General features: G+C 40.5%; 1 protein-coding gene across 18 annotated transcripts in view; it reads right to left on the reverse strand.

The window, feature by feature from the left end:
* Positions 1 to 1127: 1127 nt before the first annotated feature.
* The window catches only part of trpm3 (transient receptor potential cation channel, subfamily M, member 3), a 138885-nt gene continuing 116083 nt past the window's right edge, over positions 1128 to 23929 (reverse strand). For 8 of the 18 annotated variants that reach the window (XM_051422644.1, XM_051422643.1, XM_051422641.1 and 5 more), the window contains 10 exons: positions 22676 to 22904; positions 19985 to 20152; positions 16715 to 16855; positions 14271 to 14399; positions 13353 to 13604; positions 11758 to 11932; positions 9311 to 9461; positions 8450 to 8643; positions 8153 to 8285; positions 1128 to 7643 (listed from right to left, as the gene is read on the reverse strand). In XM_051422644.1, coding sequence (XP_051278604.1) covers positions 6023 to 7643; positions 8153 to 8285; positions 8450 to 8643; positions 9311 to 9461; positions 11758 to 11932; positions 13353 to 13604; positions 14271 to 14399; positions 16715 to 16855; positions 19985 to 20152; positions 22676 to 22904 — 3193 coding nt within the window. In that variant the 3' untranslated portion in view covers positions 1128 to 6022. Of the gene's footprint in view, positions 7644 to 8152; positions 8286 to 8449; positions 8644 to 9310; positions 9462 to 11068; positions 11198 to 11757; positions 11933 to 13352; positions 13605 to 14270; positions 14400 to 16714; positions 16856 to 19948; positions 20153 to 22675; positions 22905 to 23929 lie in introns of all 18 variants that reach the window. The other 10 variants (XM_051422634.1, XM_051422633.1, XM_051422637.1 and 7 more) reach the window with 3 other exon arrangements.

The raw sequence follows: 23929 nt of genomic DNA on the forward strand, positions 1-23929 counted from the left end.
GAATACCTTACTGTACAATGCAATCATATTAGTCAGTTCAAACATAATAAACTATTCACTTAAAATTTAATCAACCACAATCAACAAAAAAAGAATTAATTCAATTTAAATAATTAAATTAAATTAAATAAATAAAGTACATTAACAGGGCTATTGCACTGATTGTATTGTAATACAGGTGGTACAACCACAGCTGTTGATGTCAATCTGTCCATAAAGTAGGATGAAACCGAGTCTTTGCAAAGCAACACGCACATAAATGCAGAAGTAATGATTTTCAGTTTCTGCTCTGTATTTGAATTTAGCAAACTGACGGCCAGGTGTTCACTTGTTATTTCACACACGTTAAAAGCCACGCAGCCAAGGACCAGAGCTATAAAGAATAATTTCCAAAGGATATAGTTTAAAAAGTGGCAATTGTCTTGAAAAAAACTTTCATATGTAGTTATACAAACTGCATATTTATAACACATCACATAAAGGGGGTTTCTCTCATGGGAACAATTCAAGGCTGTGTTTGTGCCTCATGGCAGTTGAACAAGTTGTAAAAATGACAGTCCACCAAGCAGCACCTGTCCCAGTCATCTCAGAAGCAGGCAGGGGGAGGCAGGGGAAGCCGGGGGTGAGCCTGATGTCCTCTAACTTGTGTTATGTGCCTCATTACTTGATGGTTTACACACCGTGTGCTTCTGATGTTTCATGAGTTTTACAGCAGTTGAGGTTAACAGCTCTTGACCCCAGTTGGTAGCTCACATAAAGGGGGTCAAAGAACTGCAGATGTTCCTGATGTTAAGTCCAAAAGACCTTTTCACAGCAGCCATTTTGACATTAAATAGGGCCAACACAGGTATAGCAGAACCAGAAGCAGTGTGCTGACTTTCACAATAACAGCACCCTGACTCGGTTTGACCTGAATGGAACCTTAGGTATTAGTAACACCTGTGTTTACCCATGGCTGCCGTGAAAAAGGTATATAGGCTATAAGTAACATGATAAGGCTTTTTCTCTCTCTGCCTCTTTCTCTGCGTAACTGCTAAAAAACAACTCCCTGCTTGTCTTTTCATCAGTCTTTTTTGTCACTGACTGGTTAAATGTCCTGGTGAAGTAAAAGCAGGCGAGACACATAGTACCAATCTATTTATTTTTTTTATTTAACAATGCATGCCAGACATGATCCTATTCACATTGAAGAATACAGATTTGTATTTGCATCCAAATACTCACTACTTTGATTTCATATTATAATCTCTCTCTATCTTTCTCTCAGTCATCTTTACAGGTCATCTCTGTACACTCTGAGTGGAAGAACTGCATGCATTTGAAGGACATTAAATAAAGTGTGACCAGTAGGGGGGTAAATCCCTTTCAGTTGTAGAAGCGCAACATCAGCAATTATTGCAGAAAAAACATGTGCGTAAAACTCTCTTTAGTTTATGAGTCACAGGTAGTCATAGGAGGGAAGCAGATCTGTTGATTATCATCATATGCTCATGATTCCACAAAACTGTAAGATACAGTATAGGAAAATATTTAAAAAATACTGTACATTGAGATTCTGTTGGGTTGTGTTGTGTTGCCATGCCTCCCTGTTATTGGTGTCATCTACATCTCTGGACTCACACGCAGTAAATGTACACACACATACACACACATGTACACCTCCTAGCGATACCCTCCACAACAGCCATGTCAACATGTCACAAAACCATTCATAGAATCACGTTCACACGAGCTTAGAAGTGCCATGGACATTTATGTTATCTCAACTTCCTTACTGTAAGGATGAAGAAATTAAAATATTTTTATTTCCTATCACCGTAGGTCAAATAGGAGAGCCTAAACTTTCAGTCTGGCAAAGTCATCTGTTTTCATACTTAGCCATGCAAACTTGAGTTGAGCTGTACGACCTTTGCTTGGTTAACCCCGGCCGCCACAGCTGTGCAGGTCAGTAGAGCACAACTCTGATCGTTTCCATTTGGTTTGGCAAAGTTTGGTTTGGTTCTGTTAAGAGATTAAACTTCTGCAGGTGAACAATGTCAGTCAATCAGGTATGAAGACATTCATTCATATTCTATTGCCATTTCTGAATACATAAAGCACAAAATATATAGGTTTCCCTACGATCCCCAAAGACTCTTAGACTAATAAAGCACAGTGATATATTGGAAGCCTTCTGCTGAAGACAAACTCAAATCTGATTCTTTTTTTATTTCCCTCTTTCTTTCCACCATAATATATTAACTACCTTGCATCTGGGGTAACGTTGTCCCTGAGCAATGACTTGGGGTCAACCTTTCTTCTTTAAATCATATTGGAACCTATATAACTGTTTGTATGTGTACCAATGGGCTACAACATCTCAGTGAAGGTATTTTAAGTGTATATACCCACACTGAGCATGTGTAATGTTTGTGTTATAATTGCTGGTTTGAAGGAGTAATCCTCAAGATTTTACAAATAAAGGTGATTTTACTGGTAATGGAGAGTACAATTCAGCCTATGAACACAGTTATATAATGTTTGATGAGAGCATTTACCAGTCAGGGAAGGTCACTATGGTAAATGCAGAATCCAGTATTTCTGAAGCTTGACCCATACTGGTGACTAAAAGTAAGGATATCTCAGCCTCCGTTCATTCAATTTTGAACATTAATTTAAAAATCTGTCTCTAGACAGTCCTCCAACTTTGTGTGGTTGCAGTACTAAATCACTAGACTACCCCTTTAAAGGACCAGTGTGTACACAGTGTGACATCTCGCGGTGAACTGAATATCACTCGCCTTTCAAGTGTGCAGTAGAAACTATGGTGGCTGTGGAACCCACGAAAAAACGTGAAAGGCGTGAAACCTTCTCTAGACCCAGTGTTTGGTTTGTCCGTTCTGGGCTGCTGTAGAAACATGGCAGTACAACATGGCTAACTTGTAGAAGAGGACCCGCTCCCTCTGTAGATTAAAACGTCTCATTCTAAGGTAACAAAAACACAACTATTCTTATTTTCAGGTGATTATACACTAATGAAAACATAAATATGAATATTATATTCAGTTTCAGCCAATAGATCCTCCTAAATGTTACACACTGGGCTTTTAAGGTTTAGGGTTTGGGTCAGGATTTGTAGGCATATGAACAGTTTGGGTTGACACAGAGACAGGGGGAGAAAAAGGGGAAAGATTTCTGGAGCAAAGCCGTTAGGGGGACAATAATCATGTTACATAGGAAAGAGAGACCACCTGGATGCGTTGATATGAGTAAAGCAGATTTGGGGAGGGCCCACTCAATGGGCCTCTTCTGTGGGATAAATCAAATGATAAAAATTAAATCATTACAATACAGCACTGCAACAGCATCAACCCTGTGGTGGTGCTATAGCCTCATCCTTGTCTTAATTTCATGAGCAAATAGATTTGAATCTTCAGCTATGAAACTATTATTCTCAATGACATCTTTTTTTATGTAATTTGGTGGATTCAAATAAATGTCCATACAAGCAATGATACAGTCTATTTAAAACAACATCCCCCCCACTCTGTACATCAGATCTGTTTAAAGAGAACAACAAAGTCTATGAGTGTATGCAAAAGCCACATGTTAAAATAATCACAGATATTTGGACTCTATGATTAGGAAAAAACAAAAAATAAGAAAATGTCACAGATTTCTGATTCACTTCAGTCCCCACATACTCCATCCATGCCCAAAAGGCACCCTAAGTTTGGTATACTGGCAACTGTGTATTGCCATGTCAACTTTACATTAGAAAATTCTCATAAGCGTCTTGATAAAACATACAATAAAAACTACTTTAAATACTTTGAATATGATTGACATGTACAGTATATCAGACAATTTCTATATTTAATAAATAATATAATACATCAGCATTTAGTGCATGTCGATGGTCATCTTTTATTAAATTTAAAAGCTTAATTAGAAAATACTTAAAATTCGACAAAAATATCACTGAGAAGATATAAATATTGATTTCGTAATTCAAACAGGCATTTACTGTAATTATCAATAATGAGCAAGAAAATGTCAATAAATAGAATCAATCTCAAAATAATTGCAACATGATTAAACTGAATTGTAATAGTGAGGAAATATAAAACAAACATAAAAAATCTGTAACAATTCTAGTAATTTCACCTATCTTATCTTTACAAAGCTATCAGAGAAGGGCATCTTCCTCCACCCAGACTTTTTCCATTAGAATAAAAAAAAAATGAGATTGCAAAACACTGATCTGGCTTATGTCTTTTAATAATAATAACCCCACGTTGCCTCCTCCACTTCTTGCACATCTTTCTTATATCTCAGCTAGAATGCATATACTTGACAGCTTATTTCAAGCTTTTTTAAAAAATAAATTCAAAGTTCTTTCTCTCGGAACTATGTATATGATTTATAATGGGCTTAGTCATCGGGCAATTGGTTTCTTTTAAAGCCTCCTTTTGCAGTGGCTGGCTTTGAATGCAAAAAATAGTAATAATGAAGGAGAAAAGCAACTGAATGACAGTCATGAAATAGATGAAGGACGGATCCATTAAGTGTAGGTGGATGTAAAACCATTGCAACATAATGCCACTGCCAAAACCTGAAGAAGGAGGGCTGGGCTACAAGAGAGCAAGGATTAGTTAAGTGTAAGGATTTTTGGTGTCAGGAGCAGGCAAAGAAGGTTCACATCAGGTTCACTCAGCTTCTGAAATAGGCTCATAGCGCCCTCTTGTCCCCATTTTTTGCAATTGCACTTGTTAAAGCTCTCAGGGATCAGGTCTGAACTAGTTTATTCTCTAGTATTATGTAAGGATTAACTGACTGTGTGTGTGTCCAGACATGTAAATATGCATGTGAATGGGAACATGCACTTGATATAACTTTTCTATCTAATTTCCTTTGTTTTCCTGTTAAAGATTCATGCCTCGACTCAGTGCGGGTCACCTGCTAATCTCAGTCTTCCTGTCACATTTTCTTTCTCACCTTTTCCTGATAACTTTCAGCTTTTCACTCTCATCACATGGCTAATTAAACCCAGTTTTTACTGTTCTACTTGACAGCCAAGACTGGAGACACACGATAGAGTAATGACCTTTTGACTGGAGTATGTTGAAACACTGCTTTCTTTTTCTAGCTGAACTGACAAAAAAAAAAAAAAAGAAACAGTTTTGTAGATAAATACAAAACGCAAAGACAAAGGCAAATTTGATAATCCTTTGAAAAAAAGAGATAAATATTCATTATTTGAAAGGTGTATTTGTGTATCGAGAGGTAAGTTGTTGCCATGTTACTGCAATCATTTCCAGTGCAACCAAGAGGAGAAATAGTTCCCGATGGTTCCAAACACTTCATTTATTCTTATATGAAGCAGCCTGAAACGTTAGCCTCTTTCTGTTTGCTAGTGCTGGGATCTTACAGAGTGGAGTTAGTATTATATGAAAAGAGGAAAATGTATTTAAAGTTTTGAGACAGTAATGACTCTATGCTGAAGACAAATTGACAAAATGAGGTGGCTGTTTTTACTTCTCCTCTCTTTGTCTCTCAGACCTAACAGTTTCTACCATATAATGCAGCTAGGAGTAACAGTATACTTTCTCTGACTAACGTGATTGATATGTGATGTAACACAGTGACAGATGTCTACTTGACATAAAGGTGGTGGGTGGAAGACATACAGTACAAATACACCTTCCATTGCCATAACACCCCATTGAGAGTTACTTAGCTACAAGAGGAGGTAAAAACTACTCTAGATTCATAGCTCTTTGTTTTTGACTGGTGTACAGTAGGACCCCTACATCTCCCATCCTTTTCATCCTGACTCCTGATCCAGGGTAAAGTTGCCCTCCAGCACTGACTATGAATAAACTTGTATCACTTTTTCTAACCTAAAACGTAAGTGAAAAAACTGTAGATCTGGTCCAGATCAGTATCTATGGACAACTTCACCCTGCATTTACTTTTGCACTTGGCCACTTCATTCCTCCCTGGTCCTATCAGTGTGTGAGTGTGCTGACCAGTGTTCTTGTCACGTGTAGTTTTGTCTATCAAAGCTGCGGAAAGCTGACGGTGTGGCCAGCTTCCTCATGGAGAGGCTGTCAGTCTTGGCTGTTTCAGGCCGTGCTCCAGACTTGCTCCTGAGGAAGGGGTTTCTGGTACCTGCCAGACCCCGGCCCCCCGGCCCAGGCCCCCTGTCTGCCCCCAGACCCGGTCCCCTCTCCATCCTCTCACTCACCGACAGGCTCTTCCTGTGCGGAGGGGCCAGCGTGAGGGAAGGATGGGAGTCGTCTGAGGAGCAGCTGTTTGCTCGCTCCAGCCTGGAGAAGGGGGAGCAGAGAGGGGCCCCACTGGGCCCACTAAGGCCCCCTAGACGAGGGGTATCAGGGGCTGGAATCAGGTCCTCAGGATCCTCTGGATCAGACTCTGTGTGACTAAGCTCTGCCTCTCTCTCTGGGTGAGAGGAACCAATGTCTGACGGCTTATCAAAGGGGAATGAGGTGGATCCTCCGGGGGAGTGTGAGCGTTCTGCAGGAGTGTATGGGGCTGAGACACAGCGTGTATCGATGCAGTCAGTGATGCTGGTGTACTCTGCAGCTTTTACCTGGACTCCTGCCCCCAGTCCGCTATAGCAGCCTCGTGGTGTGAACATCAGGCTGTGGGACTTGACCAGAGTGGGCTCATCCAGGAATGCTGTGCCTGTTGTAGAGAGGTAGCGGCTACTCTTAGAGCGCTCGAGCAGCCCTGCTGAGGGAGGTGGGGATGGTTCCATGTCCCACGGAGGTAAAGTGGTGTCTGGTAAGAGGTGGGCCGAGCACAATGACAAATCAGCAGCTGCACTGTCGTCAAACATGGCTCCAGCTGTTCCGCTGCTGCCTGCACCACCCTCCGAGTGCCTGTCGCCCATACCGCTGGTGGCAATGCTGCTGAAGTCCCGGCCTCCCGGCAGCACCGTCTCTATGATATCTGACTGCAGCGAGGAATCTCTCTGGAGCTGTGGGACCACACGGAGAGGATCCAGAAAGACTTCCGAAGGCCCCACCTCCTCAGAAGTTGAGACATAGATATCAATGCATGACGATGGACGGTGCTGCTGGGAGACCGACAGCGTCGCCAGGGGGAGGGGCTTAGACTCCTTGGGGGCGGCACCTGAGGATACTGATTGGGAGCTGTTGGCTCGGTGAAGACTGAGTGAGCGTTCTTTGAAGAAGCTCTCAGCTCGTTCAGCTCCACTTGCACGTTCACCACCACGACCACCTCCAACATAAAATGAGTGGCTTCTTGTCCGTGTAGTCATGCCAGTAGGAGAAGGTGGAGACATGGAGCCCTCCGCTGTTCCCTCCAGCGCCTCCTGCAGGCGGTAGGCATTCCCTTCTGTGCTGTTAAAGCTGCTTTGACGGAGGATGTATGCTGCCTCTGGGCATTCACCCTGGCGGAGTATGTATGCTGAGTCTGTGCAGTCAGATGACGTCCGGGAACGTACTTTGTTGACCTCCCCACGCTCAACACCTGTTACACGCTCCAGTGCTACAGCAATTCGTCCAATCAGCTCCTCCATTTGGGCCAGACGAATGTCAACCGTCTGCAGTGAGGCCTTCATGAAGTGTTCCCTTTCATTGACTTCCTCCAGACGCATTGCCATATTCTCCACCCTGATAGAGAAGGAAGGAAAGAAAAGACATTTAAGCACTCAGGAGGAAAAATGGTGGAGAAAGAGAGAGATACACCACCACACTGACAAAAGCAAACCGAGAAAACACAAAAATCACAACATAGACAGTATTCTACATTTTGAAGTTGACTGCAAACACGGACGCAAATGACTGAATGCACTTTGGTATGAACATCAGCACAGCTTGTGGTTTAGACTGCTGATAAATGTGAACTTGGTTTTGACCTGTGTGCTGCCCATACAAGCAGTCATAGTCAAATTATTTGTGGTCAAATAAAATAAAAGACAGCAGTCATTGGTGTTTCTTAAAACCTTTCAGCTCGTATGAGAAAATAAGAAAAATGCATGAAATGAACACTATAACGGTTCTGTCACTTCCTCTGTCTACCTGGTAGACAGAGCACTGCACTTATTTATATACCACTTTTCCACAGGCTGAAAGATTGAGGTAGAATGAACATACAAGTTTTCTGTATGGATATGTCTGACCTTTCAGAAGTGACTCTGATCCTCTCATCATTAGAGGAGTGGAATCGATCATCTTTCTCCCTGAAGTATTCTTCTATGCATTGCTCCTCAAAGTCGTGAACCTTCTTCAGCTCATCCTCTGTGATGAAAAGTTCTGTGGATGAAAGAGTTAATGCTACAGTGTTATATTTAACTGTTTGGTTGATAGTATAATAGTAGCAAAATATATAAGAATGTTATAGCACTAAAACAAAATATTAATTTACAGTGAATTTAAATTACAACTCTGAAAATACTGCTGTTCACACTGTCACTCACTCAGTCCATAGTCTCTCTCGTCATCGTCATGCTTGCGCCAGCGACAACACAGATGTTTGAGGACCATAGTTATGTGACTGAAGATGATGAGGGGTGGAGGAAGGACAGGGCGCTCATGGAAGGTCATAATGAGCTGGTAGCGCTGGAACTTCCAAACCTGGTTGGAGATGGACTTCACTTCGAAGAATGTATTACTATGATGACGGACAGAGACAGACAGAAGTGCCACACGAACCAAGAAATATTACATCCACCGAAAGCTAAACTAAACTGAATCAAGTCATCAGTGAGTCATCACTGATAGTATACAGATTGATGAACTGTTCCTTCACTTAACATGCTGCTGCACTGCAGAGCCAAGTTTGGACACAGAGAGTATATGGAGATTAAAATAAATGCAGCAGACAACACTATAAATGGTTGCTGTAATGTGATTAAGCATTTCATTTAACAGTTTTTTTCCCATTGTGCACTTTTTGGTAATTATCCTGACAAATGTGAGGAAGAGGATGATCGTCTTTGCTACATGGATTATTCAGAGGTATAATAACAAGATCATTACAATGATAATGTCTCTGTGGAAGAAGCACAATCCCATTCTGTAATACAATTAGCTAGCAGTCTCTAATGAGTGCAGCTTACCAGTCGCCCAAACCGAAACTACGGTAATTTATCTTTTTCTTCACACATGAACCTCAAGAAATGTCCACAGGCAGTTATATCTATTTTCTCTGCACAGGTTTGGTGATAGTTTTGGAAGACAGAGAGGAATAATTTCTATCCTCATACTGCCTAAATACGTGTCCTGAGATGTCTGTAAAGCAGTGCAAAGCAGAGCTAAAATCATTTCAGTTTACGTACTTGAACACAGCTATGAGTAGGTTGACCAGCAGTATGTTAGCCACCAGCAGATAGCAGGCCATGATGGCTGGAACAATCCAGGCCCCGGTCTTACATGGAGGCAGGGCCACCACCGCCCCATCCTCTGTAGTGATGTTCTGCCCACAGGGGGCTGCACACCGCCACATAACAAACAAACACATACAAGTTAATACAACGTTAACTATGTTTGTAGATAGAGACTTGAATCCATCATGAATAACACTGTAGTAGAAATTTGTAGATGCACAACAAATTTGAAAGACATGCAGACGCATAACATAAACAGAAGATGCAATATATAGTAAAAAAAAATGTTTTTTAATTTAAGCAACTTAAAATAAAAAAACATAAAACATTCAAGCACATACTGTACACAGAGTTACAAGACAACAACAAACAAAGAGACAAGCAGACCTGAAAATACCAAACAAAATGCATAACTATATAGTTTGCAAACAAACAAGAAGCATAATTTATCTTTATGCTTCTTAAAGAGGGGACTGGAAAGAGTGGACACTATAATGGTAGGGGCTCATGTTCAGAAATGTGCATCTTAAAACAAAATACACAAAAAAAATGCATTCATCATGTCTCGTCACAATTCGTGTTCCCAATATATTTAAACATGTAGTTGATGTTTGAAATATATTGTCACATATGTGTGCCATAGCTTCATTCAGCAATGGTTGATTGCTTTGAATCATTTGAAATGTATTTAGGATACATAGTATGTTTTTTCCATCTGTGATGGTTCAGTTGCTGTGACTTATCTGGGGAACATTCAGCATTTGTTCTTGGTTTGTTTGCCTTTGAGATTCATTCTAGTCATGCTCATCGTTGCTTGATGTTCAATTGTTTCACACAATGCAGCCCAAAGACAGAGAACTGAAGTAATTTTTCTATTTTGTTTTCATTTTTACCTTCAAAAAATTTGGATCAAAAACTCTGACAACTGAACCACGTGAAAAAACAGATTGAAGATGATGAAAGGTGGCTGACTCATATATTCTAGTGTGGATTTGTGTATGTTTGTATTTTCTTCCTGTATGGTGTGGTATACATATGTAATTCAGTGCTTACTTATGTTAAATGTTGGCTGTATTGGTAGAAATATCATGTTGCAATTGCTCCAGTGAGAAGCTGAGCCGGCGTAAAGGGAGGGTGATATGGTTTAGGTGACAGACGGTATTGACATGGCAGGGTCACTTCTTCAAATGAAACTAATTGAAAGTCAAGGAACAAAATATGTGGAAGAAACATCAAGGGAATATCAAACTTTTTAAACTTTGATAGTTCCTCTTGATGTGACAACTGTCCAAAAAACAAAGACCATAATAAACACATTTGAAAAGTGCTACTGCCATGTAACAGTGCCATTTGCCAGCAAGTGCCAAAATTAGTAAGGGTAAAGTTGCTTTCAAGCTATAACCTTGGGTCAAGCTACTTGTTTGTCATTCAAAGATGTGGAGAAAATAGGCAGTCTCACTGAATCAAGCCGTCATACTCCTTAAACTCTGTTAAACAAGTATTTAAAGAAAATGCTGTTTAGATACAGTAGCTGACCCAAGATACCAAAAACACATGATGGCAACTTTAACCTTAAAGCGTGTGGAGCCGCATGCACACTTTTGTCTCAAGTGGCCTCTAGTGGTAGGAGTGGGCATGACATGGTGGTAATGTGAGGATGATGAAGGAGAGGTGATGTGGTTAAATTGAAGTCTATATCTATTGATTTACTGGGAGTTTGACTGCACTGCGAAATGTGGAATGGACCGTTACTACGCCAGCTTCCGTGAGTTCGAAAGTAATTTTCGACCAGCCAGAGTTTTTCATTCAGCCTGTGCTGTAACTTCCTACTATGCATATCTGAAACAAAGAATGAAAACATTATTTCAGATCTCTTCTCTTTGGGCCACTCCTCACATTCTGTACACACCATCATATACACTACCATACAGAAAGACAACAGAACAGCACACGAATGCACTCTCACTCTCAAGACATTTTCTCAGACACTGCTCACAGTCTATGTTTGATTTATTGATTGATTATCAAATGTCTACATGGTATAAAATAATGTAGAGACAGAAAAGATCAAGACAAACTGACAAATGTATGTCCTGATGTAAGAAGTCGAGTAACTTGACAGAAAGATTATGCAGATATGGTGATACAAAATTTCCTTATACTCAATATGATGTAATTTGTATTGTAGTAGAGTGTTTTAATATGTATGTTTTATAAAAGGACGTCTTCCAGTAATATATTAACCTGTGAAGGAATGAAAATTAAATGTAATTCTGCACTGAGATAGGTGCGTATTTGGTTACATTACTTGCATCTGTCTTCAGAGTCAGGAACTATTCTCCCCTGAAGTAACAAAAATTAAGTTTATTCAAAATCTCTGACACTGGCCCTGAACTTACGGTCAATCTGGTCAGCAAACACCTCTCCGTAGATCATCCAGTAAGGCATGAAGAAGATGTTCCTAGCTAGCATCCAGGACGGGTCTTCATTAGGGTGGAGGATGGCCTGACGTGCCACCCCAAAACTCATCAGCACCACCAACATGATGATCACAAAATACATCATGTCGATCATCTGACAGAGGGAAGGGGGAGGGGGGTAGAGGAGGATTGTCAAAGAGAGAAGGGAAGGGGTGAGTGGTTTGAGAAGAGAAAAAAATGGGGAGCAGTTGGTAAGAATGTTTGTACGATGATAAAGCGAGAAGAAATGAATTAAGTAAAGAAAGCAGTAATGAGGCAAAACAAGAGAACCGGAGGGGAGCTGGAGAAGCAGCTTAAAAGTTTGATGAATGATGGCCTGCATTTGCACTTGATTATTATAACTCTCAAAGCCTTGGTTGATCCTGAAACTTCAATTTAATTAGCTCTGGAATGAAACCTAAACTCAATATTTAAAATGCACTTAATTTAGGTTAATCCCAGATGGATTAAGGAAGTTACAGAGCTGAAGTGGGGGAAATATTTCCTCTGGGGTAATTTATATTCCACTAGCCTGTGTATTTTTTGATCAAGGCTGCCATTCATTGTCTTTTTAGAAAGCTGGAACACATCTAAGAGTCATAGTTATAGTAACAGTCGCATTTAAAGGTCCAGTGTGTAAAATTTAGGAGGATACTATTTGCAGAAATGTAATTTAATATTATATATATACATAGGCATGTTTTCATGTTTCTATAATAACCCAGAACGGACAAACCAAGCACTGGCTGTAGATAGGGCATTTCACTTTTTTCATAAGTTTTGCAGACACCATAGTTTCTACTACACACTTCACAGCCTGTTCTCATTCCCAGGTCATCAAATAAAGACGCGAGCGGTATTCAGTTAGTTACTCCTAGATGCTACTAAATCCTACACACTGGATCTTTAAAAGCCAAATGAAAGCTATACTGTAATTATTATTACTCAAAATCAAGAAGTGCATACCAATTTGACAGAAAAATCATTATAATAATAGTTTTTTCTCTCTAATTACTGATTTTAATATCAAAGAGATTTTGCATCAAGTGATCCATAGCCCATGTCAAAGACAGGCACACATCAGACAGATACAGATTTAGGTCTTTGATCCCTTCTTTAGTTTTGTCTACATGTATGTATCAGAGGCTGTGATCTTGTGCTCGTTGAGATCAAACAATGAGGTTTAGAGGCACAGAAGCTCTATTAGGACCAAGCCTGCACACCACATACAAATGAAACCTTTGTAATGATCCAGAGTCCCGGTGTCCTCACTGGGTCTCTGTGAACTCTAATAATCAGTATGGATCATGCTAAGTAAGGTCAGAAGGCTGAAAAGGTCCGACATCAATAAAGAATACATAATGGAGAGAGAATGAGAAATACTGTAGATAAAAAAAGAAAATTCATACACTCACACACACGCACACACACACACACACACACACACACACACACACACATATACACACATACATGCACGCACACACATCATCATCATCATCATCATCATCATCACCACCCGTGCCTCTTCTCACCATCTTGCCAATCATCATCACATAGGGACCGAGGTACTTGTTGACCCCAAAGATGTCCAGCAGCCGAATGTACCAATAGATGATGTTGACGCAATAGATGACCCGCCCGTAGCTCATGAGTGGTGGCTCCTGGAGACGCAGAACCATGCCAACGGAGAATATGAGGATGGCCATGAGGTCTGTGATGTTCCAGTACTCCTGAAGCCACACCTTCACCTTCTGTAACAACTTCCCCGGCTCTGACATCAGGATCTGGAAGACGGAAATTAGTTGAGAAAAGGAAAGGAAGCTGAGAATGCTCAAATGCAGGACTGATGGAAAGATTTGTCAATAAATGTAGGAACTGAAGGGAAAAGTGAGCCTGAAAACTGATTAAGATAGAAGAGCAGAAAAATAGAAATGCATTATAACATGACCACCATAAGAGGGCAGTATGAGTTCACCAATCAGGGCATCTAGCAGATGTCTGAGGAGGCATTGTTGTGCAGCTGAGAATGATGTGACATAATGATTAATGCATTTCATAGACTTACAGTACAAACACAGCCACAGAGTGAGGCTGAACTAGATAGTCTCATATGGCCACATATCGCATTTTCTATTTAGTCTTTTTCTTTCTTTACTTTCCCATTCGTCTCATATCTTCATTTCCCTTTCCCCATGACTCTTTCCTTTGCTTCCCCTCCAATGATCACAGTTTTTCCTATTTATTATGAGCTGTTTGGTGATATAGACATAATGTTTAGCCTCTGCCCTTTACCACAGAACTCACTGAATTAAACTATAGCCAACATTAAGGTTGATGAGCTTTGTGTATTCGGTACACTGGGTAGTGGTGAATAATTGATTATTGTGTCTTCACTATAGTTGTGCATGGTGCACATTTGCATGTAGCCACAGCTTAGGGATCTGTGGTACCTCTCTCATCTTCTCAATGCCGTTGGTGAAGATGTAAGCAATGACGATCCACTCTTGAGGAGAGGGCCACAGGTCCATCTTGACCAAGACAATGTAGTTGAACAACATCAGGTAGCCCACGTACGCCATCTACGTAAAAACACAACAGCAGAGGGAAATCAGCAGGGACACATGTTTGGCTATGTGCTTGTGTGCTTTTCCAATATTAGCAAACTGCACATCAATAAAGTTCAATTCTCTTTCTGCAACTGGCTCAAAGGGCTACTGGGAAAATGTTTTTTGTGTGAAACTGTTAAAATTAAATAGTTATTCGGTGAATGATTGACTCTCATTACACCTCCCTTTCAAGTAGATTTTCAGATCTGATAATAGAGATTTAATATCAGGATACTTGATTGCAGCACCTCCACAATTGGCCTGAAAATGTCCATTATGTGTCTCCCATGGCTCTACAGTATCTATTTAAATAGATGTCAGCTGTCCACTTCAATTTTTCCTGCGCTTCTTTGTGCACTGTGGCTCATCACGATGCAGAAAAGATACAGTTTTAATCACAATGAAAGCCATGTTTTTTTTTTACGATTATTGTTTGGTATTTCTGCTTTATTTAGATAGTGACAGCTAGAGAAGACAGGAAAGGCAGGGGAGAGAGAAAAGGGATGACCTGCAGCTAAGACGCAGGGCTGGAATTGAACCTGGGCCACTGTGGTAAGGATTCAGCCTCAATACATGGTAAATGCTGTACCAGTTGAGCTACCAGGGCTCCCAAGCTACAATGCAATATCAATATCACAATGCAAGTCTCACTATCTAAAGATTAGGCCTGGAGGACCTGGCAGAAATGTATTAAAAATCAATTGTGTTTTCCTTATTCACAGGTCCTGACACTACTGGATTACAATCATATATTTGACATTTTTTATTCAACGATTAATGATCCAATATCCTTGGAGAGGACTTATACTGCACAAATGTAATGCAAAATCGTTAACTATTTCTACTTTTACATTTGAAACAATACGAATAGCTTTAACATATTTAAATTATAGATTCAATAAACTACAACACACTGGGGATGGTTACGCTTGTAGTCCATGATTGAATCAGGAATTCCAGTGATGTAAGCAGCTAAAGTGATTTTTAATATTGTGTGACCAAGATTGTCATTCATGGACCAGTGTATAGGATATATTGGCATTTAGCGGCATTTGAATACAGCTTGCCTTCCAAGTGTGTAGGAGTAACTACGGTGACTGCAAAAACAAAGGCTTCATCTAGAGCTCAGTGTTTGGTTTGTCTGTTCTGGGCTACTGTAAAAAACATGGTGGTTCAACATGGTGACCTCCATAAAAGCTCACCCTGTAGACAAAAAACGTCTCATTATAAGATAATGAAAACACAACGCTATTTTCAGGTGATTATACACTAATGAAAACATACCTATAAATATTGTATTCCATTTCTGATAATAGATCCCCCTGAATGTTACACACTGGACCTTTCAGTCCCACATGCACAGTTAGTCTGTATTATAAGTTTGACTGATATTATTATAAACAGGGCAGTGCTCTACAGCGGATCTGGTAATGAGGTAAAGTCCACAAATTGACCCTAAGAAAATCCAGCATCTGTTTTAGGAGAGCAATAATGACATTCACAGTAGAATGTTTTTCTTTAACCTGAAGGGCAAGGAGGAGCAGTGAAGAGGGAGAAGAGGGGGGTAAATCGCCAGAGAAGAGAAAATAGGATGAAACAAAAGGGAGCTGAAACATTTTCTCAGCATAAATAAACAGTGAAATCCGTGCTGGTGATGTAAAGAGATGTTTTCACTGGGCAAGCAAACTGAAGGAGCCCAAGATGGTGTATGGGAAACAAAAGATCAGCTTATACCAAACATTACACACACGCTCAGAGGCAGATACTGTACAAAACACAAGCTGTACACAGACTTAAAAGAGAATCTAGATGAACAGTGCCGTATAGAAAACAGTAAAGACACGCATACAAACACATACTTTCCCACACGTGTAAACATTTTAAAACTAAACTTTAAATCAAATAATATTTACTTAATGTAATATTTCAATATGGTAATATATGAATTATGGCACAGGGGCATAACTGAGAGGTTTCAGTGTGTGTTTACACTGTGAAGACCTCCTTGTTTGTTCTTCAATCCCTTTCTCTCCCTCACTCGCCTGTACTTTTCTCACCATGTTGCTCCCATCACTCTCCCCATCTCTTTCACACTAAACTTTCACACCCCAGTAAAGCTGGGTAATGACAGGGTGGAACAGCGACTTAATGACAACAGAGGCACTGTGGCAGTAGAAGCTAACGGCAGGGAACAAGGAATTGATGCTATGGCAGAAATACAGTAAGCAATGACAGTGCCAGCAGGAAGCCGAGATTATGTAGGTGGAGTTGCTGAAGCTGACACTGACCGTATGGAACCAGAACTTGACAATTGGAGCGTTGTAGAACTCGTATATTTTGCGTCCCAACGGGATGAGGCGGTGGCGGTTTTGAACCTCGTCAACATCCTTCTTTCTGGATGTCTCTGTAGTTACCTTTCCCAGCATTGCCTGGGGGAATGTACACCCCACATCGAGCGAGGGAGGAATTAAAAGGTGTGAGGGATAAAAGGATGGAGAGAGTGGGGGAAATTCAGACAGAGGATGGAGATGGAGACAGTACGCGGAAGGAAGGAGGTGGGATGGGAAGAGTCGAATAACAGAAAGAAAAAAGGGGAAAAGAGGAGAAGGGGGAGAGGGTTACATTATGGCTACTGCACAGTTTTAATATCATAATAAAAGAAGCAAGCACAGGCAATGTCATCATTCCAAAATGTGAAATGTGTGTTTGAGGTGGAGTGTTGGGTGAAGGCTGGTAACACAGTATGACGCAGACACAGACACTCATGGATTGTGTCTCAGACAACAATTAAGAGACAGAAGAGAGGTAAGATAATGACAGAAAGAAGACAGAAACAGAAAAAAGGAAAAAGATAAGACACAGATATCTCATTTAAATCTGTGACACATTTCCTTATGCATGAGAGATGGTACGGAGCCCTCTGTTTTTATGGTGTCATGGTCTTAATGTCAAAGCAACACCAGACCTATGAGGGAGTTAATTCATGGAATTGTATTGTATGTCAAGAAGTATGGCCTACTGCCCTACAAAGGCAAAATGCAAACTACATATTTGGGCAAAATTGAGTTATAACCTCTATCTGACTTTCTGACATCGGTTTTATTTAATTAAACTATATTATGCCATAGTAATACGTAATTTCTGTGAAAGCTTTTTAAATTACTTAAAATCTGTGTGCTGTAGGACTCGTTATTGCACTCCCTGCAGTCTCCATAGAAGCCATAGAAAGACAGCGACCTAGACAGCTAAAGTAAGAGGGCTATATCAAGTGAAAGCTAGCTTGTAGGATAGAAGTTCAGTTATTAATTTCCCCATAGTTTTTAATCTGTGAATGAAAATAAACATTTGAATTTCTGAAAACTTTGATTATTCAGTTAAAATCAATTCATGAAAACAGAAGGGAAAAAACAGCTAAACTCCTTCTAAAGGTAGCTACCTTAGCAGATCTCAGCAGCTGACATCTCATTATTTGACTCTAGTGAATTTTATGTAAATTTGTGGTTAAGCTACCACTAAATCACATACTTAAATGTATTAAAATTGTAAATTCATGTATCATGTTGACAAACATGTATTAAAGGACCAGTGTGTAGTATTTAGGAGTGAAGTTGCAGACTGTGACAAACTGAAACCCTCTAACTCAACACTTATTCCAATAAGCTATGGATTAAATAAGAATCAAATGAAAGTACATTTTCTAGTTAAAATGGATAAGAAAGCTGAGACAACACATTTCCATGAGTATTCAGTTGAGTTCATCCAAAGGTATTTGCATTTTGTAAGTATTGTGCTGAGGCTATGGAAATTATTTTTCAGGTAAAGTAAGAAAAAGACTAGTATTACAACCGTGTTTTATAGTTTGCTGTCCAGTTTGAAAACTTCTCAATCTTTTTTCTCAACTTCACTGCTTCTGTAGTTACTGTGCTCTGTCTTTGTAGGGCAGCATAGCAGATCTGGGCAAGGATAGAATCTGACCAAGTATCTGAAATACATGATGAGTAGTTGGTTACGTTCCCAGGCGACTGAATATGCGCAACAGTGATAAAACCATTTCTAAGAAATCGCCATAAGTAAGGAATCAAGGGATTTCTATTTTTTCCAAATATGGGAATCATATACAGCCAAAGTTTTGTCCGAGGCACACACAGGCAGGGCCTTCAGGGTGAACAGATTCAGATGCCAGTGTGTAAATCACACCATGCCTTTAGAGACTGAACATGCACATAATCTGATCAGAAAGTGGACACAAGCTTTCACACAAACTATAACATTCATCACAGTGTGGTTTATCTAAAGCAGCTGAGAATAGGACAATACAATCTCCCTCTGTGGTGTAGCAGTCTGTGTATATCTGTATGAATCTTTGTGTGATTCATAAGTATCTGAGGGTGCATTTGTACAGTCAGAAGCCAGGGCAATAGAGAGGGCTCATTGCAAATGCATCCTCTGGCAGCAGGATTCTTTGGTTAACACCACAGTGCCTCAAGGACTGCATGTGAAAAATGGCCCGTTGTGTGAATCTTGCGCTGGCTTGCTGGCTGTGCTAAATGCAGATGGAGAGTATGTACAGTGGTGCAGTCAGGCATTCAAGTCCAGTTCAATCCCTCAGTGGGACAGCCTTAGATTCAGTTTGTGTATTAAAATAGCCTTTCCAAATTCTAGTCTTGATTTCAACACACAAACTAAGTCCTGGTATCATCTCCAGAATTGATTGGATTGAAATGGAATGAGTCCTAATTCTGCTGTACATCCATGTCTATGCAGATGGACCAACTCTTCCACTGTGAGCCGGGAGAAGGTGCTCAGACTCTGCATGATTTCAGCTCTGCCGCAGCAGGCGGACATGGTTATATAATGCAAAAGCCTGGACCTCCCATGCTCAGCAGCCGACATGCTGAGTGGTATGCTGCAGCAAGCCATCATCACGATGGGAGAGAGTGAGGGGCAGCAATCGGCTAGCATACAGTACTGTACCTCAATCAGAACTGAGCTTGGAGAGAGGGAGAAAGAGAGAAAGAGCTAGAGAGAGAGGGAGTTGAAAGCAAAAGAAATAAAGAAACAAAGGAAGTAAAGCAGAGAGAGAGAGCCGGGAGGAGAACAAGAGGGACCAAAGGAAAAGCAGAGAGAAATAGGGAAGGAGATAGATGGAAGAAGAAACATACACGAGGGAACCCACAAGCGGCGACAGACTGAGACGCTACAACTCCAAGACCATGTCTTTGCTGAGACGACGAGAAACAGGAAAGGCCGATTTGGCTGAAAGGGTCCAGTTGGCCAGAATAGGGAAACAAGTATGTGTGTGTAGAAAACTGTGTGTGTACGTGTGTGCATATCGACATCTCATTGTGGACAGAAACAACATTATATAAAACTGTTCCACAAGAGATATTTACAAAGGACACATAATCTGGGCTATGTGTTCAATGATCAGTTTTATAATCTGAACAAAACATCTGTAAATTGTCTAAAGTTTGAGTATGTGTATAAATTCTGAGATGCGGGGCTGAGGTGGGTTCTCTCACCACGGAGTTGTACTGCGTCTCACAGTAAGATCTTACTGTGAACTCCATGTCTTCCTCCTCCTTCTCCTTGACTGGTTTCTCAGGCTCCTCCTCCTCCTTCTCCTGCAGGTAGGCCTCCTGATCCTGGGGCATGTAGGACATCTCGTCCTTGTTCTTGAACTCTAGGCTCAGGATGGACGGTGGCAGAAGCAGCCCTAAGATTACCTGGGTGATGAGGAAGATGGGAAGTGGAGGTGGAGGAGGACAAAAGTTATTGAGAAGAGCTGGAAGTGACAGATGTGATAAAGATGTACAGTTTCATGAACAGCACAGCGGAAATTAGGACAGGGAGAGTCTGGAACAAAGCAACCTCCATAATCGGTCTGCGACACAGACATGTGAAACTCACATAATATAAATTTACCATTTTGAACACATTCCCGTCATGCCTCGGCCTGAGCATGGCTGAATGACAAAGCTTTGGTATTTGCGACAGACGAGGCGAGGGTTCTCATTGTGGAAGTCAATTACAAAAGCATTAGTCCAGACAGGCAGCAAGGGTACTGCGCTGCCACGATGGATGAGAGCGACAAATACCCGCAGCAGATAAAAGAAGCAGGCGTGCTGTAAACACTTCAGATACATACCAGTCAAACAAGAAAAGCACGAGTGAGGCTGTTACCACAGTAGAAAGGTGAAGTACAAGAAAAAGAGAAGAAGATGTAGAGTGGTATAATTAAGTGTCTTCTTATCTCAGAAGCAGCTGTCTTTAATTTAAGAGTGAAATATATTTTCATTGCATTGACTACTGGCTGAAACTGAAATTTAAGTTTACTTTACATTACTTTCTAAAGAGTTATTGGCAGTTAATGTTATAATTTATTAACAGTCAGTCAGTAAACTGCCAGTAAAGTCAGATGACTTGACAAAATGATTGAATATTGGAAAAGGATAGTTTCAGGAGGACAGAACGGAGGTAGTAACCAGTGAGAAATACAATCATAACCACAGCGCAGAAAGTGATGTATCAGGTTCTGTTGTCATCAGTCATGTCAAGGGGTTGAAAGCAAAGATATCAATAGTTTGTCAGACTGTGAAGAAATCAATGTACTCATCTTTTGCTATTCACAGTAAACATGTAGCCTCCAGTAACCATATTCTAATATGACTTAGAGTGTTGCCCTCACAACTATAGCAACTCAAAAACGTACACAATTATTTTGACACAACATTTTGACAATGTTATTTGCTGTATATCATGAACTCCTGGGGGCACCGAAGCTTGTTTGTTCCACTTGTGGTTTCCTTTCTGTCTTTCTGTGTCTTTCTGCTCCAGTGAGCTTGCCTTAGCAGTGCACTCTCTCCCTCCCTCCTGCAAAGGCCAAACCATACTTAAAGCACTTGTATTCTGCCCTGCTCCGCTAGACCCATCATCCTGTCTCACTCTGTGTATGAATGAGTGGGAACCCAGCAGTCCCTTCAGCAACTCCCAGGGCAACTTTTCATTATAAATAACTCTAACCTCTCTGATCTGAGCAGCTGCCTCCTATCACCCTTCCACCAGACGTCTGGAAAACCCATGAGCAAAAATTGCACACAACTCAACCACCAGTCTTAACTGAAACCTCTCCCCTTGACTCAAAAGGATGTTCACCACATAAGCCTCAATGTGAAATATGTGGGACACAATTTCAAGGTTTTTAAGTAATTAAGGTCAGTTCTTCTGTCCCCTCTGGCTTAACAGAATACTTTGAGGGCTTATACTAATGAAGGCTGAAGATCGACCAGGAGGGCCACCTAGCCCAAACACTCATCACACTAATGTTTCTGCAAAGTATTACTGTCAAATAAAACCCCTTTCCCATACATAAATACTCCAGATACTTGACAACTTTCATTAGTTATTACTAAACTACAGGATTTAGATTTGTCTAGAATCCAGAGAGAAAAATCTAAGTTTTACATGATGTAATTGTAAACACATCAACTTTGCTGCATTGGGAGGTGGGTCTGTTGAGTCCTGTGCTCCCACAAGATAACATTTTTGAACTTTCAGTGGTGACCTGTCTACTTTTCACAGTCCAGTGCTCTCCACATTACAGGGAATGAGTCATCACGGCCAAACCACAGTTATAACCAGCCATACTAATGTGGTTCCAGTTTTAGTTTGTTAATTCCTCATTACTAGAACTTTGTTTGAATAAAAGCCCCTTTTCTCAAGTTTGGGTCATATACATTTAAAGACCATAAACTTAAACTTATCCGTCAACATACACACTGATACTGTACATGTACACTGATGTATTTGTAATAAGGTAATACTGGATGGCCTCTGCTAATCATTAAGGTAAAGTATGTCCAAAGCAACTTACATTTTTCAGACACTGTCTATAGTAAGGTACTCAGCAATTCTTTCTGCTTCAGATCTCTACATTTCCACACATCACACCTGGTAGTTGTCATGTACAGCACAACCACTATCCACTTAGCATTGCCACTCAGCAGATCCACAGGAGCGATTTCAGCCACCTCTTTTGTAGTTTCTGAGGGAGGTGAGAGGGTTTCTCATTACTTCCTCAATTCAACTTTTCTCAGGCAGTCTGAGGGGATTTAAGCATTCCAGTGCAGCCATGCCTCTCTTAACATCAAAGCCTACAGTCACTGTGAGATGCACAGACATCTTATTTAATGTAAGTACACTTTTCTTTACCCACAGGTTATCCCAAACATCTGGCCCACTTATATTACCTTCAGGCCTGAGTTCTTGCGCATGCGCAGGCGTCCCATCCACATGTCGGTCAGCAGCATCTGACTGCACGTGTGAGCGATGAAATCTCTGTGTTTGGCTGCTACCGCCAGCTGCAGGCAGGTGGCGTTGCTCCAGTTCTTCAGTTCGTACGTCAGCAGCTTCATGGCCATCTGCTCGTCCTGTTTATAGGACTGGTCTAGGAGTTCCACTGCCAGCTGAGCAAACTCCCTGGGAAATTATATGCAGGGCATATACATAGACACAGAGACAGTAATACACTTTGTCCAAACGTGTAAAAATTTAGTTAAACTGGTCAAGGAATCACTGACCGTCTGGCCAAATTCAGAAAGAGATTAAATTTGCACACAAACACTTGTACACATACACACAGATACTCCATTTTGTGTATAAACAAAGCACACAGGCATGGTCAAGGCCTCACATGACAAGCATATCTAATTTCTTTAGTAGATGCACACACATGTGTACACAGCAAAGGGGGCCCAAATCTCACTGGTAATTAAGTCTGTATCTTTTCCAAGGTGAAAGGGTTCAAGTTTATAATGTTTGTATACTGCATGTGGAACAAGAAATTCTGTGTGCAGATTTCAAAGTTATGATTACAGAACGACAGAGCTAATATGAAATATTTCTTTGAGAAATGAGGCTAAAATATGAAAACAATTTCTATATATGGGAATGTAATATGGTCAACACACACACACACACACACACCAACACACACACACACACACACACACACACACACACACACGCACACACACACAGGCAGTAAACACAACCATACAAATACTCAGAAGTGCAAACAAACATAAACCTAATATGTCCCTCTCCAGACAAAAGAAACATAAATCAATACTTTAAGATCAAGTTTCCCTCTAATTTGAGCCTCTGAAAGGACTTTGTTTGACACAGACACACATACACTTACAAATTAGAGTACAATATTGCACACTAAACTGGAAAGCAATCTGTTCTGTGTAGTTTAATGTTTAAACAAGGCACCAACACTGCTGGGCTTTGAAAGAATTTTTCAAACACGGGCTCGCAATGCAGCACATGACACATTTCAGCAGTGTTGTGTGAACAGACAAATAAATTATAGTATATGATATATCATGAAATATAAAAGTTGAATATGCCAACAATATTTACACAGCTTATTTGCAAGCGCCTCGGAAAGTAAGAATAACTCCCCACAGAATTTAGGCATTACTATATGTAAATTATAA

The sequence above is a fragment of the Dicentrarchus labrax genome, unplaced genomic scaffold (assembly GCF_905237075.1).
Source record: "Dicentrarchus labrax unplaced genomic scaffold, dlabrax2021, whole genome shotgun sequence".
NCBI lineage: Eukaryota > Metazoa > Chordata > Actinopteri > Moronidae > Dicentrarchus > Dicentrarchus labrax.